Here is a 17,880-nt window from a genome sequence, read left to right on the forward strand (position 1 = left end):
AAAAATCGTAGACTGTAAAAAATATGTTCAAAGTTTTCATGATGCTTCTGAAGAGCATTTTTGAAGCCCAAAGTGGGCGTAGCCGGCCGTCGCCATCTTGTTAGCACGTCACTCGCGGATAAACTCGCGGATTAGCTGAGGTGACGTGACGCTAACAGACAGCAGACAAACGGCTAGCAGGGACATCAGCGGCAATCCACCTGTCACTCAAGTGGCCACGCCTTTAATTATGCAAAACTTTAAGGCTTAATATAATTTAAACAGTTGAGTTGTAAAAATATTCACCCCCCTCACAGTCGTCATGAAGGGCAAAATTAGCTATATAGACCAAAACCACTTTTTGTACCAGGCTGTAAACATGTTTTATTCTGCTGTAAAGTTGGGCATTTTAACATGAGGGTTTATGGGATTGACTCTCTTTTGCAGCCGGTCTCTAGTGGCCAGTGGATGAACTGCAGTTTAATCACTTCAGTGTTTATTCAAGAGAGAACAACAAAATTAAATAGTTCACTACCGGTCAAGTGACAGTAAAGAATAATTCTTGGGAGGGGGTAATTGTATATAGCAGCAAATACTGTTTTCAACACTGATAATAAAAATAACCATTATTAATAATTGAGCACTTACAGTTGAACTCTAAAGATTCTTGCACACTGAGTCTGAAAGTTTCGTATGTTTTTTCGTATTCGTCATTCGGTGGCTGTGAATTGTCAAAACACCATTTAGAATGTTTGCTACGGATGCGAAAAAAGCAGAAATCCGAATTTTTTTATGACGGACGAAAGTTTCGGAGGCAGTGTGTAATCGTGATTGACAAAACATGAGGTCGTATTTATTCTTTAACGAGTGGAAATTTCGGACTCAGCTTGCAAGGACCTTAATGGGCAAGACATTCCAAAGGCAGAAAAGTCGTATTTTTCTACTGTCACGAACATGTAACCAATCCCGTTAGCGTGTTTTGTAGCGTTGAGCAATGCAGCCAATCACAGGCATGTCTGTTGATTTCTTGAACGCAATGGCCAATCAGAGGCATTCATGAACATTGTGTCTGTCAGGGGACAAATGAACGAAAGATTCGGAAGATAAAGTAAATATTTATCTTTGGCTGTATTATAATGATTTGTTAAAAGTATAACATTTAAATGAACTATGAACAAAATCTTTATTCGAGTCATTTCCTTCATTTAAGTGGCTTTAAATGACTCGAATAAAGATTCGTTCATTTTGATGAACGAGATCGAAACGAGAAATGATCCGAACTTTTCTTAACACTCTCTATTCCTCTCATTATAACAAACAACGTAGAAACGGTGTAAATAAGAGATTCATTGATTAAAACGGATGAGCTAAGATGAGAAACAGCTTTTTAGTGATTATCTTTGCGCGCTTTCTAGGCTATAATCCATGCAGAAGTTAAATACATTTACTCACGGATTAATTCTGGAAACTATGATGACTGACAGTGATAATAACCATTAATCCAAAGCCCGTCTACGGAGAGCCTGGCCACTCCCTATTAAGTCCTATTGTACCGAATTGTGGTTGTAGTTCCACCAGAGTTCCACTGGGGGCGATCGCAGGCGAGTGCAGAATGAATGGGAGTCTATGGAGCTAGACGGAAGATTATCTCTCTTGCTCATGCACAGGTCAAGTCTAATAACAACAAAATCATCACATGACCAGGTATGTCATAGGGATCCCCTCTATTTATACTTGTACCAAATTGTGGTTGTAGTTCCACCAGAGTTCCACTGGGGGCGATCGCCCATGAGTGCAGAATGAATGGGAGTCTATGGAGCTAGACGGCTAAATTTGTCTCTTTCACCCGATTGCCGTTGAGAAATCTCAGATTTGATTGTAGGTTTTGCAAGTTCAACATGGGTTATAGGTCGAAAGTTGAATTAACGAGTACTTATGTCCTTTCGATTTCTTACAGGTTGAGTTGTTGTTGCTCATAACAAAAAAATCGAACACCCAGCAATGTGTAATTTCTTTGCATCTCTTTTCGAATACAACATTCAAATTACTAGACAAAAAATTATATCCTGAGAAAAGTGGATTTTGAGGCGTATAGCGCCATAGACCTCCATTCACTCTGCACTCGTCCTGTGAGCGCCCTCATGTGGAGCCAGAGTGGAACTGCAACCAGTTCAGAAGCCGGAAGTTTACTGAGAGTGGAAGTTCTCCCCTTATTAGACATTCTCTGCATTAATCCAAGATTGAGTAGCGTTCACTACTTCAGTTAACTGTGAACGTTTCATGTTTTTAAAATCAAAATCATTTCTCGTGGTAATCGACAGCATATCGACTTGCATTGAGTCCAGAACATTCCTCATGTTTTCTTGTGTGTTTGTGTTCAGCTCACTCACTGAATTACTGATATACGCACATACTAAATCTTAGTTTGCTACATTGCACTGTTAGCGTAAGCTGATATTTAAACGAACACATTGAATACAGTCGTTTTTCACTGTTTAAACACTTTCACGTCACTTTGTAAAATACCTTTATATCATGTTGTAGATTTTTTTGTTTTGTTCACTTGCATTGCATACCTGTGATATGTGAACTTATTTATCATCTGTTACACAAATGTGTGTTAAATCCTTTGACAATCACAACAAATACTTGTATCGGGATGGAAATAAGATGTCTGTAGAAATGAAACCTGTTCCACACCTGACTTGTTGATGGATCTAGTATTTTATTTTATTATTTATTTTACAATATTTGTCCAATGATACACAATCATTAAGAAGGCACCTAATTAACTCTTTCCCTGCCAGCATTTTTGATCATTTTCACAAAACTTTTAAGGCCCCAGAATATTGTTGTATGAATATGTAAACAATAAATGTATCAAAAGAACGAACAGTCAGTTAACCCTTCCTGGGTCGACATTTCTTTCGGTAACGTTTTGATTTTTATGCTGTTCAATGTTTGATGATCGTATGGAAGCTTGTTTCCGCCACAGAGTGAAAAATAAAAAAGGTAATTGCGACTTTTTAATCTCACAATTCTGACTTTTTATCTCAGAATTATGTGATATAAAGTCGCAATTGCAGGTTAAGTCAAAATTGCGTGATATAAAGTCGCAATTGCGTATTATAAAGTCAGGATTATGAGATATAAACTCGCAATTGCGAGAAATATACTTGAAATTCTGACTTTTTTTCTCAGAATTGCATGTTTATATCTCGCAATTCTGACTTTATAATACGCAATTGGGAGATATAAAGTCAGAATTGCATGATATAAAGTCAGAATTGCATGATATAAAGTAAGAATTGTGAGATATAAACTATTCTGAGGTAAAAAAAAAAAAAGTCTGTAAAGATATAAACTCGCAATTGTGTTGTAAAGTCAGAATTGCGTGAAATAAAGTCGCAATTGCAAGAAAAAAAGGCAGAATTCTGACTTTATAAGACGCAATTGCAACTTTATTTCTCGCAATTCTGACTTTATAACACGCAATTCTGAGAAATAAAGTCAGAATTGCGAGATGTAAACTCGCAATTGTGAGATAAAAAGTCGCAATTATCTTTTAAAATGTTTTATTCTGTGGCGGAAACAAGCTTCCATATGATCGTGTTATCGTACATGTGCGTCAGCAATGCTTCTATCGCATGTTTCTGCTTCTTCATTTGTGCTTTTGATCCTGAGCTTCTGTCAGATGCGTAACAGCGCCCTCTAATGGATAACAGTTAAAAACGCAGATTGCCGCGAAAACTCGTCAGTGGCGGGGAAAGAGTTAAAAAGCAGTTTCAGCTCATCAATAACGTAAATTTAAAATTGTTTTGTCTAATTAATGGTGTTTTATAATTGATCAGTTGACAAACTGAATGGAGAATGCGTACATGGGTGCTGTAGCTGGTCACCATTTTCACCATGTTCACTTAAAGCTACAATATGTAAGATTTTTGTAATAAAATATTCAAAAATCACTTGCACAGTGTGATATATTTCCTGCAGTTGTGGACTTAAAATATCCCAAAAGTTCCCAAAGATTTTTAATTTCAGAGAAATTCCAATTTTAAATAATGGCTCGTCCCTGATCAATGACGTAATATCCGCGTTATGGTTTCCGCTCGTACTGCCGTAGTAACCATGGCGACAGACGTGGACAACTGCGTTACGTCTAATACTCACACTGTTGTTTCATTCAGACATTATGGACCATGGCAAGCAGACTTTGGGACAAAAGGAGAACTAAAACGAGGATCAATATCAGCGTGGTGTTTTCGAGATGCCGAGAGCTAGCGTCCGCGGCTAACTTCAACTCGACAGAGACGCCGCTCTTGCATGTACTTTATTAGACAGGTGAGCAAATGTACATAAAACGAATCAATGTTATATAGCTCAACATGATGAAATGTTAGAATATGATCAGTATGTTATGCTAATGTTGATCTCGCTCACTGCTAGTCTCATACAGACAAACTAACACATAGAACATTATAACTTTAACACACTCAAATGCAGTTTAGTGTGATAGTGTAGAACAGCGCTGCGTCACCTCACAAGTTTCATTCGTCTAATAAACTGCCCTGTGTGTGTATTATTCAGCACTTGCGTAAGTTAGTTCGGTAGAATGAAATGTCCTCATCCCTTTATATCCGCGGGACTCGCGTGTGGCGCTGAGATCTGTGTCTCATTAGCACTCGCGCCCTGCTTCATATCAGTCATGTTAAAAACATCAATGTATTCACTCATCCATAAGCATTATTAGATCCTTCGGCACAACGGGAAGTCCCATAATTCCGCTTATGCGTCATCAACATACGCCTTTAAGAGGTTACGACCCCTAGCGGCGAAGAAAAATATTACATATTGTACCTTTAATGGTGCTGTATGTAATATTTTTGGTTGTCAGAGGTCGCAGACTCTTCCCGAACTATAAAGCCTTGGCATCATCTAAAAAACTCTATGAAGCACATTCACTCTTTCCCTGTCAACTAAATATTCTGGGGGCCATAAAAATTTGGTTAAAAAAAAAAGATAAAAAAACGCCGACGGGGAAAGAGTTAAAACGCAGATAAATCAACGAATTAACCATTTAAAAAAAAAACATCAGTATCAAGTAAGATCAAAACTTATCTTTTTAACTTAGCTTTTAGTTAAGGGTATTGTACATTGTAGTTATAACTTAGTTTTATTTCTCTCTACACTGATCTCATCATACAGTTGTGTGTGTCTAAGAGTGTGTAGCTATGCCTTCATCTGCTAGGCTTGATAAATGTTTTTATACATGTGTGTTTTATTGTTTTTAGTTGTAACTGCGAAGCACTTTGGGCAACAACGTAAATATGAAATGTGTGTTATAAATAATAGTTGAAGATACAAGTAGGCCTACAGCATCTCACACACACTCGAGTTTTCCTGAGATGAAATGCGATGCTCTTCTCACAGTAATGAAGCATTAAAACACTGATGTCCACAGAAGCACAGGCTCAAAGCAGGACCTGCTTCAGATCAAACACGTCCACAGCCTTTATTCTGCTCCACATCTTCATAATCGAGTCCTTTCTGTCTCTGTTCAGTGTAATTAATGCGACACTGCTTTACCAAACTACAAACCTTCACTAACCTCAAGCTGGATACACACGAGTAAACTCAGTCCTCAGATCTTGCACGTATATTTCATTTTATGTTTTAAAATAAACTTTCATTGTTGATTCCCTATACAGTAATGCAAATCAGCTTTTTGGGATAGTTTAAACCATCATAAAGTGAGAATTAGTATTACAATCAGGTATAAATACATTAATAATACAGTAGTAAAAATATTACAATTAAATGAAAAACTTATGAATTTGGGATCAAATATATTCTTGACAGGCTTTGTGCAAATCTCCTGATATGTAAACCTAGATTTGTGTCGCCATCTAGAGGAAACTGCGAGCAATCAAAGAAACCCATAAATCAACAATACAATCTTGGAAACAAGAGATTTATTGTCTGTATTAGGAAATACAGTATTTAAAACAACAACAAATAAGAAATAAGCTTTACATAGATATATACACAGGACTGAAACGTTGTAACAGAAGACAGAAGGAGAGCCGGCGCGATCACATGGAGTCCGTCCTCTTGTAGGCCACCATACTGTTGACCTTGTGGATGGAGGTGGTGAAGGAACGCAAGCGCACCTCCTCTGATTGGTCGATGAGCTGAGGCCCAGACTCCTCCCACTGCTCCGGCACCTGCAGGTCTTTATCCGTGTAGATCAGCAGGTCGAACGCGCCTGTTGGAGACCACAAACACAAGTGTTAGTCAAATCAGAATATAAAGTGCGTCCAAAAAAAAAAAAAAAAAAAGTGTTAGTCAGATCATAATATAAAGTGTGTCCAACAAAAAAAAAAAAAAAAAAAAAAAAAAAAGTTAGTCAGATCATAATATGTAGTGTCAAAAAAAAAAAAAAAAAAAAAAATTGTTAGTCAGATTGTAATATAAAGTGTGTCCAAAAATAAATAAATAAAATAAAATTGTTAGTCAGATCATAATATAAAGTGTCCAAAAATAAATAAATAAATAAAAAAAATATTGTTAGTCAGATCATAATATAAAGTGTCCAAAATAAATAAATAAATAAAAAAAAAAAAAAAATTGTTAGTCAGATCGTAATATAAAGATTGTCCAAAAAATAAATAAAATTGTTAGTCAGATCAGAATATAAAGTGTGTCCAAAAATAAAATATTGTTCGTCAGATCATAATATAAAGATTGTCCAAAAAATAAATAAATAAATTGCTAGTCAGATCGTAATATAAAGATTGTCCAAAAAATAAATAAAATTGTTAGTCAGATCAGAATATAAAGTGTGTCCAAAAATAAATAAATAAAATTGTTCGTCAGATCGTAATATAAAGTGTGTCCAAAAATAAAATATTGTTCGTCAGATCATAATATAAAGATTGTCCAAAAAATAAATAAATAAATTGCTAGTCAGATCATAATATAAAGTGTCCAAAAATAAATAAATAAATAAAACAAAAAATTGTTAGTCAGATCATAATATAAAGATTGTCCAAAAAATAAATAAATAAATAGTTAGTCAGATCATAATATAAAGCGTGTCCAAAACTTTTAACTTCAATGCACTATAAGGATTAAATCAATCATTTGATACACTAATTACATCTATAATGACACGGATGAGCTTAAACCCACCCGTACCAACAAACCTGTCCTGAACTAATAGGACATATTATATAATATCAGCTAACTACACGAGTTAAGATTAGGTTCAAGGCTAGTTATTACCCAGTTACTGTAAAATAAAGTGCTACTGTTTTGCAATACATCAACACAACTTGATCCTCTACACCAGAGTTCTCAAACCGGTTCCACGGAGGGCCTAGTGTATGCAGGTTTTTGGTCTTTCCCTTCAATTAGTGCCCAATTAAGACCTAGACTACCAGGTGAGGGGAGATCTTAACCAATTAGTGACCTACTCAATCAGTTTGGTTCAAGGTAAAAGAGAAAACCTGCATACACTAGGCCCTCCGTGGAACCGGTGCAGCTTCAAAGTCTCGACACGATCCAGCCGAGGAATAAGAGTCTCATCTAGACAAACCAGCGGACATTTATAACAAAATAAACATTTATATACTTTTAACCACTAATACTCATGTTGCACTCGCTGTGATGTGACACACATTACGTAATCAGGTTGAAAGGTCACGCATGTTCCGGTTCAGGAATGTAGAGTAGGGCGAAAAACTCCATCTCATTTTCTCATTGTTTCATCTTTTATTTTTTTATTTGTAAATAGTGTTTGTCTCAGTCTTTGCACGTTCTCTTTATAAACACTGGGTCGGTTCTTACGCCTACGTCCCGCTTGACCTTTCAACCTGATTACGTAATGTGTGGCGCATCACAGCGAGTGCAAGACCAGCAATAGTGGTTAAAAGTATATAAATGTTTATTTTGTTTATGAAATGTCCGCTGGTTTGTCTAGATGAGACTCTTATTCCTCGGCTGGATCGTGTCGAGACTTTGAAGCTGCACTGAAACTCACATCTGGACCTTCGACCCGTTGGACCCCATTGAAGACACTATATGGAGGAACATCCTGGAGTGTTTTCCTCAGAAAACCTTCATTTCTTTTCCACTGAAGAAAGAAACACATGAACATCTTGGATGACGTGGAGGAGAGTAAACTATCAGGAAATGTTAATTCTGGAGTGAGCGACTCCTTTAAGACAGTTTCAGACTTGTATGGTTAGGGTTAATGTCATTGGTGTGAGTGTGTGTGTTCCTCAGGTGAACTCACAGGCCGTTTCCAGCAGCGGCAGGAAGGTGACGGTGGCGGTGACCTGTCGGATCACCGAGCGGATCTCCTCCTGGATGGCTTTTATGGACTTCTCCCTGGGAGCACTGGAACATACAATCATGAGCATTCATATCTGCATCGGTCACGCAAGAGAACATTAAAGTTAAATCACAGTTAACTTCATGGCTAGGGTTGGGAACCGAATACTTGAGGTCAGGAATCGGATACTTGTTAAATTACATTTTCAATTAATTCCTTTGTGAGCATTTCAAAAAGACTTCAACCATTCAAGTGTGTGAGACTCCTGCGCTGGTTTCAGAGCTGCACACACACACACACACACACACACACACACACACACACACACACACACACACACACACACACACACACACACACGTGTAACGGTATATTGGATCCGTGCAGCTCTTAAAGTGACAGCAGCCTAATATTCCCGCTCTATAATAACACTAATCAAACAACAAAAGACAGAAAAAATGCACTCATTTTTGACTGAATGACTTATATTTACAAATAACAAAAATAACTTTATAAATAAAATGTACATTACAAAGTACAGTGTTATTTTACATTTGATTACAGTTTCTGTACATGAATACTGAAAATCTTAAAACACTATTTCAATCGTATATCTTTGTTCAGTTTTATCTATTTGTTGTGATTGCTGATGTTTTATTTGTTCTTGTTTTAGTTACTGAGTGTTTATTGTCTTTAATAATGCTTGAAGTGTATATTAGTTATGCTATAGTTGTTCTTCTGTGGTGTTTTTAAACCACAGGCAAACGCTCCTTGTGTACGCGTTCATTAGCCGGTTGATTTATGTTAATGATATTCAAATACAATTACATGTTTTGCAATAATGATATCGAAGTTTTCTTTTCTAATTGGAATCGAAATTAAGAATCGATAAGCAGAATCGAAACAGGGTTGAGTATTGTTTGAATTTTAATTATTCCGATTCCCATCTATGGCTGTGATTGAATCTGACGATGATAACGAATCATTATCCTGATATGAGAACGATTAAAACACGTACCCGCTCTCCTTCGCCGCCTTGTCGCACTCGATGTCGAACTGCCATCGCTCCAGAACCTCGTTGGTCTCCAGACACGTGATCACGACCACCAGCTTCTGAACGGTGCAGTCGAACAACCATTCTGCAGAGAGACGGACCATCACTGAGCAAACACACACACACACACACACTACACGCAGGAGTGTACACAGCGAACACAGCAAATCTCAACTTCGGCTGACGGACAGAAACGGGCTCTTTTTAAAGGGGTGTAGCCTATAATGCCCTTTTGACAAGATGTAAAATAAGTCTCTGATGTCCCCAGTGTGTGTGTGTGAAGTTTGAGCTCAAAAACCCCCACAGATATGTTTATATCGCATGTTAAAATTGTCACTTTTTGAGGGTGAGCAAAAACACACCGTTTTGTGTGTGTCCCTTTAAATGCAAATGAGCTGCTGCTCCCGGCACAGGGGGCGGAGCTTCAACAGCTTGTGTCCTTTTACCTCACACACACACATGCACTGAACATTTCAAAAACTTTTAGCCTTTTATGTTCAAACCGGAATCAGAAAGATGGACTCAAGAAGAAGTGACAACATGTAGACAACAGGACATTTCTGAATGGTTAGTTGATGAATTCATGAAGCTGATGTGTAGTTATCTTCTAGTCATTGATTAGCATATTCTGTCTTGATAATCTACAAATAGTGTTCCGGGGGCGGGGTTTATGTAAATTCTAGGGTTGGTGATGTCACTAACCCGTGAAGAAGCTTGTAGTCTCTACCAGCCGTTTGTTGTAGTCCTTAAAAAGCGATTTCTGTAAAAGCAAATATCTCCCTTTGCTCTGAACTTTGAGCGTGAATATAAATATAATAACTAAAAAGTTTTTTTTTTATTAAAGTCAGCATGAAATGGAACCTTTGAGGCATCAAATCAGTTGAAAGCACATTTAATGTTAAATACAAAATATCCCATTACACTGTATAGCTAGCTAATGTTACTAAAACGTGTGTGTGCCATTTCCTCAGACAGGTGTGTGTGTGTGTGTGTGTGTTGCTGTTGTTTCCTCAGACAGGTGTAGGTGTGTGTGTGTGTGTGTGTGTGTGTTGCTGTTGTTTCCTCAGACAGGTGTAGGTGTGTGTGTGTGTGTTGCTGTTGTTTCCTCAGACAGGTGTGTGTGTGTGTGTGTTGCTGTTGTTTCCTCAGACAGGTGTGTGTGTGTGTGTGACGCACCTTTGAGTTGTGTGATGACGTTGGTGAGGTAGTTCTTCAGCTTGGAGTCAGTGGTGAGATGAAGGCTCATGTCGTATTGTGTGACTCTGGTGAAGGTTTCCGCCGGGTAAATCCCTCGCTGGTAGAGAATACTGTTGATCCCGAACGCTACACAACACAAACATATATTATTTTATTTACATATAAATTATTTTCTGGAACAGCTACAAAGGCTACAAAAATAAAAATGAAGTAAAGGTAAGAATCTCTGATATTGTTAGTAATATTTCCAGATCAACACTCACTGAACTAGAGCAGCAACTCAGGTTTACTTAATTATCTATACATTATTTTCACTGAGTATCAAATATGACCATCAGGCTTTTAAGGAAGGTTTACTTGTTCATCTCTCAATCATCACTGTATTGCATTGTGTTTTAAAACTACAGAGCTTTGGTCATACAACTAAGCATTTAAATATCATCTAACGTTAAGACAGATATTTATATATGCATTTTATGCAACTAGACGCTATACTGTTATTGATTTATTTTATCTTACTTTTTGGCCACATAAATATCAGCTTAGCAACAAATTGCATATTTTGAGCCTCTAAATCAAATTCAGGAAAATGTTGTTTCCTTCTCGAGTTTAAACTCCATAATCTCATACTATATTAAACAAAAGCGTGATGCATCAAAAAACACATATGCAAACTCTTTTTATATTTATTTTGATAGTCTAAATGTCCAATACATTTTTATTTCATTAGATTTTTCGGACTATTTCACATGTTAGGCTTTACAGGGTTAGCGATCACATATTAACATATTTTAACCACACATTTGAGATTAAAACAGCGGTCTACTTTAACAATGGCACGAGACTTTCGAATCGCCATTCGATTTCAACTCTATTTCTACTGTGACTAACCACGACAAACATTAACGACGCCATGAAACGCATTAATCTGTCCGAAAATCAGTAACGTTACTTACAGAAAAATTCGGCAACAAGTTCCGCACTGCCCTTCAGAGTGATTCCCTTCAGCGTCTTAGACATCTTCAATTGAGTTTAGATTCGGTAAGTTTGCGTGTAAATTCGGTCCTCGATGCTGCTTGTTTTCTATTAACCGCCAAACAGTTTGAATCTGACGCTGCGTATGACGTCAGCGCACGCGTCATTATGACAGCTCACGTTCAACGAATCAACGTTCAGGAAGAAAAATATCACGTTCAGATGTCGGTTTAAAGTTTTGTAACAAAATGATTTTGACCACGCAACAATTTACAAAGGTTGATGCTTATATAAAAAGCAGAATAAGCCTGAAAAATTACATAAAATGGGAGCGATTTAATAATTCTCTTATTTTACTGTTTTTATTCAATATTTAAATATTACATTCAATTATTTTTTTAAACTAAATGACATTTCCTGCCTTTTTAATTTTGTATGGTATTATCAAAGACTTAAGATGACAATATATATACATATATGCCTCATTAGTCTCTGTTTCTAAACGTGAGCCGTCCGCCATGTTGGAACGGTCAAATCCGGTCCGTGACGACTAGAGCAAAGTTGACTGTACTGCGTCGGCTCGGACACCTAGTTATTAGTCTGCAATAGACATTATCAGATGATTTTTAACAGCATTTAATTTATCATTAATGTGATAATTTTGCACATGTATAATGCTTATTGAGTTATACATAAAACACAAATCAGCACATGGGTTACCGTTACCCTAATTCATCTGGGATTTACAGCTCAGTGGTTTTTACTGCCATAGGCTGCACAAAGCTGCGAAATATTAGATAAAAATTAATTGATTTCTTAGTGTGAGTGATGAACAACATTATGTTAACCAGTCCAACTTGGCTGAAGCATCAAATTTGAATTTCACTTTTTTTTTTTTTTTCATTTTCTGTTCCAGATTACATTCGTCTGAAAGCTGAACGGACTACTAAACTGGGAATGAACCAGTGACAGAACTATTTGATTCAAGACACTGGCTCAGAAGAAATCACGCCATGTGTAGTGTGAAAACAATCAAAGAAAAAACACTAGCCATATGGAGTGAAGGATGTTATTGGCTTCATAAGTGGCGAAGTTAAAGACTTTGACACGAGGTGGAGTCACTTCAGGGCTTTTGCACCTGGAGGCTTATTCATGTTGGTGGAATTTGAGATTTTATGGAGTCCCTGAAAGTGAGAGAGAAGATATTCGAGGAAAGGTCATCCATCCTTGCCAGAAGCTAAAGACAAACCTCCAGCTGTCCGTTTATTGCCTGGGTCGACAAGGAGTCATCGTCCAATTTACCTCTCGTCCCTCCTGTTTAAAACATTTATCTAGTTTATTCCCATGCTTTTATATTGCTTCCATCTTCTTCCCCAAGAAATGCGATGTTTTTCAGACTGGAAAGACAGCAAGCTAAAAACAATCATATATTTAAACTCATGATTAATGTTAACGTTAGTGATCACTCAAAGAATATTGCAACAACTTCTGCCAAAAATATAGCGATTTGTTTAGGTTTTTCCAATAATGATTTCTTTGAATATTTACATAGTATAAATAAATTGAATGAGATTGATCAACACTTCTGAAAGACATAGAGGAAGCCTTTCATTCATTAAAAGCCAATAAGTCTCCTGGAACCGATGAACTCAGAATTGAGTAAAAACACAGCTGTCACGGGTTAGCATAGCAATAATCCAAACAAAGATGCCTGACGCAGACAGACAATGAAATAACCTTTAATAAACACCAGGAACCACAGAGCCTAGCGGCTAATGCTAACGCCGATACGCGGACGGCCGTTTTTTATGAATGGATGTCAATGGAAAGGAGGCTTCACTACACTTAATAAACCGCTTTTGTGAGGAAACACCTTATCATTTAAGTAATCGACAGCCTGTTCGCTAATCTTCAACATGTTTTACGCTAAACAATACTTTTGTTGGGAACGATATGTAGATTTTACTATGATAAAAAGCTAGTTTATTTGTGACCCTGCGATTTCAGCAAGGTTACATACTCACACTGAACGAGTAGGCTAGATCGCATGCGATGTAAAGCCAAAGCTCGCGTTTTATGTGCTCACACAAAGTCCGATCATCGAGCCGCGACTGCTTACACTATGTGAAATATTCGCGATAAACCCCCGTGCCAATAGACCATATTGTGTATCCAGAGATATTGTCAAAACAAGCATCAGCTATCAATATCAAGAGGATTTAACATTTCCAATGTATGTATTAATTATTTTGTATTATTATTAGGGAAGGCCTACTTTTATTATTAAATTTATAGGATATTATAATTCCTTTGCCACGCAATCATTTTAGAGCACATCCCCGAATAATCGACGCGCTGCAAAAATGAGAGAAGCTTATAGGCTACTCCTCCTCTAAAAACATTTAGGTCGATTACAATGATTTATAGGCCTATAATTAAAATTATTAATGTACGAACACTGCAATAATCAGTCATCAATGAAAATTAAAAACAGCTTTATTTCAAAAACAGCTTGTTTAACGTGAGCATTTAACAAATGAATAAAAGAGGCACGGTCGCTCCATCGCTGGTGTCTGTTGGAAGACGTGGGTAATATATGGTTTATCCATTTTGCAACACGAACTGGAGGTAAGCAACAATAATTTGTAGCTAGTTTGATAACTTAAAGATCTCCCTCTTTTCGTTTTCTTTCTTGCTGCATTAAAGATGAAATGGTTAAACTTCTGTTTTCGCACAGGCGCAGTGAGGGAACAACACTGAGTTTAGGGCAATCGTTCGTAGCTTTGCTTCAACTGTGCGATACTGTATTGATACTTTGCAGTCACGTGATATCTGGCGGGCAACAAACGCAGTGCATCCAATCACACAACAACTATCTGGCATGTCGTGTACACCTCAAAACACCAACTTTTGTATATTAAAACTGGCAACGTCCTGGCAAGATCCTTGATTAGTTTACTGGTTTTCGTTGCTAGAGAATGACGTTCTTGCCCGCCAGCCAGTACAACTGACGTCACGTGCAAAGTATCAATAGTCACAAGGAGAGACCAAAGTTTCTGACATGCCAGAAATTCATCCGACCATCCGATTGCCTGTCGGACGAGATTAATCGCCTCTAGTTTCTCCCTGTACACTTCACGAACACTGTACTACATGTACAGCTGAATACCCGAAAAAGAGTCGCACGAGTCAGAATTCGTCTCAAAATCGCACAGTGAAAGCCCGCCTTAATATAAGACACTAGCTACGTTTACATGGACACAATCGGAATGAAATCAATACGATTAATGAATCCGAACAAGGTGTTTACATGAATGATAAATAAAGTAATCGGGTTGATGTGCGCGTTTATGTCACAAGTTTCAAATCGGATCTGATGTTTTGGCATGCGCACACTGCACAGATATACAGAGTTTCTCGCTTTTCGCGCATAAATATTCTCCTCTATTGGTTCTTTATTTGTTTTAAACAGCAGACGTAATATTAATTCGTCTCTGGTCATAATTTAGAGCATATTAACCGTTTTGCCGTGCTGCTTATTGATCACGCAGTAAAAATGCTGGCCTAAACCAGACGTCTGTGGATGAGAATCCAAAACAAGGACTGGTGGGACGTTGCCCTGCTTCACTTCACAGACGCGCGAGTGAAATGAGAATTTTAGAATGACGGGAAACTTATTAATATGACACTTTATTCAACAGGAAGAACAGCTCGTTCCGCGCATCACACGTTATTACGCTAGTTAACGTCATTGCACATGCGCAGTCCTTTCAGCTTCGGTTTTCAATCCGATCAAGTGTTTACATGTTCGCTCGATCGGATTACAAAAGGGATAAACCACCCCTTTCAATCCGATCGAAATTTCATTCGGATCGATTAAGGTGTTTACATGAAGGTTTTTTAGTCCGATTGAGCCGTCAATCCGATTATAAGTGTCCATGTAAACGCAGCTCATCTCTGCTTAAATACACAGAGGAAGCTAATCAATGCAACAGGGAACAGGTGTGACGCTGATCAGGGAAAACAGCAACTAATGAAAGAACTAGAACTCAGAAAATAAAGACATTGGGCCAGATTTACTAACATCTTGCACCAGCGAAAAACCTCTTTTGGCATTAAAAATCTTCTGTCAGGATTTACTAAATACACGCAGTGAAAGGTTAGCGCTGAAAAGGACAGCGGCTGAGCTTATTGCATATGCATTTGTAGGAGTTTCCCCTTTGGACACAAAATTATCACTATTCGTAAAGTTGTAACCTTTTGAAGTGTTTCACTGATTTAGAAGTGGTCCAAAAATGAATTAGTTCATCCATGATGCAAAAGCACACATGAATTACTCTTAGAAGCCGCTTTTGTTTCCTCCAGCCCAAGAGAAAACCACTTTCAAGAAAATAACGTTGTTGTTTTTCTGCCAATATCACAGTTATTTATGCCATTTTGATAAATGTCTCATAAATATCCCAAATGGAACAGTTATAGATATTTCGATTCTCAACAGTTTTGCTTCAGATCCCAGTGTGTGCATCAAGCGGCGAAAGTACAAACAAGTTTATAATATTACATTTGTAAGGTCACATCACACAACCTTGTTCCTTTGCCTAATTTTGACAATTAGTCATTTAAGAGAAGCTCTTAGCGATAGAAAGAAGACTGTAAATTGGTATTGCGCAAGGCCTGAGGAATTGTGTCATATTTCTTGCAGCTTTAGCAACGGATGTTCATCCATTTACTGCTGTGGGACGCTGAAATACGACTCCAGTCATCTGTCGCACACGTCATCTGTCTCCACTATCCCTTCACAACAAACGTCATCTGTCTCCACTATCCCTTCACTATCCCTTCACTATCCCTTCACTATCCCTTCACTTTCCCTTCACTATCCCTTCACTATTCCTTCACTATCCCTTCACTTTCCCTTCACTATCCCTTCACTTTCCCTTCACTTTCCCTTCACTTTCCCTTCACTATCCCTTCACTTTCCCTTCACTATCCCTTCACTTTCCCTACACTATCCCTTCACTATCCCTTCACTTTCCCTTCACTATCCCTTCACTTTCCCTACACTATCCCTTCACTATCCCTTCACTTTCCCTTCACTATCCCTCCACTATCCCTTCACTTTCCCTTCACTTTCCCTTCACTATCCCTTCACTTTCCCTTCACTTTCCCTTCACTATCCCTTCACTTTCCCTTCACTATCCCTTCACTTTCCCTACACTATCCCTTCACTATCCCTTCACTTTCCCTTCACTATCCCTTCACTTTCCCTACACTATCCCTTCACTATCCCTTCACTTTCCCTTCACTATCCCTCCACTATCCCTTCACTTTCCCTTCACTATCCCTCCACTTTCCCTCCACTTTCCCTCCACTATCCCTCCACTTTCCCTTCACTATCCCTTCACTATCCCTTCACTTTCCCTTCACTATTCCCTTCACTATCCCTTCACTTTCCCTTCACTATCCCTCCACTATCCCTTCACTTTCCCTTCACTATCCCTCCACTTTCCCTCCACTTTCCCTCCACTATCCCTCCACTTTCCCTTCACTTTCCCTTCACTATCCCTTCACTTTCCCTTCACTTTCCCTTCACTATCCCTTCACTTTCCCTTCACTATCCCTTCACTTTCCCTACACTATCCCTTCACTATCCCTTCACTTTCCCTTCACTATCCCTTCACTTTCCCTACACTATCCCTTCACTATCCCTTCACTTTCCCTTCACTATCCCTCCACTATCCCTTCACTTTCCCTTCACTATCCCTCCACTTTCCCTCCACTTTCCCTCCACTATCCCTCCACTTTCCCTTCACTATCCCTTCACTATCCCTTCACTTTCCCTTCACTATCCCTTCACTTTCCCTACACTATCCCTTCACTATCCCTTCACTTTCCCTTCACTATCCCTTCACTTTCCCTTCACTATCCCTCCACTATCCCTCCACTTTCCCTTCACTATCCCTTCACTATCCCTCCACTTTCCCTCCACTATCCCTCCACTATCCCTTCACTATCCCTCCACTTTCCCTCCACTATCCCTCCACTTTCCCTTCACTATCCCTTCACTATCCCTTCACTTTCCCTTCACTATTCCCTTCACTTTCCCTTCACTTTCCCTTCACTATCCCTCCACTATCCCTCCACTATCCCTCCACTATCCCTCCACTTTCCCTCCACTATCCCTCCACTTTCCCTTCACTATCCCTTCACTTTCCCTACACTATCCCTTCACTATCCCTTCACTTTCCCTTCACTATCCCTTCACTTTCCCTACACTATCCCTTCACTATCCCTTCACTTTCCCTTCACTATCCCTCCACTATCCCTTCACTTTCCCTTC

General features: G+C 38.4%; 1 protein-coding gene across 1 annotated transcript; it reads right to left on the minus strand.

Annotated features, from left to right (window-relative positions):
* Nucleotides 1-5,932: 5,932 nt before the first annotated feature.
* On the minus strand, nucleotides 5,933-11,683 carry mad2l1 (MAD2 mitotic arrest deficient-like 1 (yeast)). Its single transcript, XM_079866183.1, has 5 exons — nucleotides 11,522-11,683; nucleotides 10,545-10,691; nucleotides 9,333-9,453; nucleotides 8,276-8,379; nucleotides 5,933-6,244 (listed from the first exon to the last, which is right to left on the minus strand). Exons 1-5 carry the CDS (start codon nucleotides 11,583-11,585, stop codon nucleotides 6,072-6,074), a joined length of 609 nt encoding a protein of 202 aa, XP_079722309.1. The 5' UTR covers nucleotides 11,586-11,683; the 3' UTR covers nucleotides 5,933-6,071.
* Nucleotides 11,684-17,880: the final 6,197 nt, after the last annotated feature.

Source organism: Squalius cephalus, assembly GCF_949319135.1.
Source record: "Squalius cephalus genome assembly, chromosome: 3".
Lineage (NCBI taxonomy): Eukaryota > Metazoa > Chordata > Actinopteri > Cypriniformes > Leuciscidae > Squalius > Squalius cephalus.

Excerpts from the sequence above, each read along its gene's own strand:
- mad2l1 (XM_079866183.1), bottom strand. The coding sequence starts at position 11,585 with ATGTCTAAGACGCTGAAGGGAATCACTCTGAAGGGCAGTGCGGAACTT. Across the intron at positions 10,692-11,521 it reads ACTTGTTGCCGAATTTTTCT|CGTTCGGGATCAACAGTATT; the intron begins GTAAGTAACGTT and ends TGTGTTGTGTAG. Across the intron at positions 6,245-8,275 it reads GCCGCTGCTGGAAACGGCCT|GCGCGTTCGACCTGCTGATC; the intron begins GTGAGTTCACCT and ends GGTCTCCAACAG.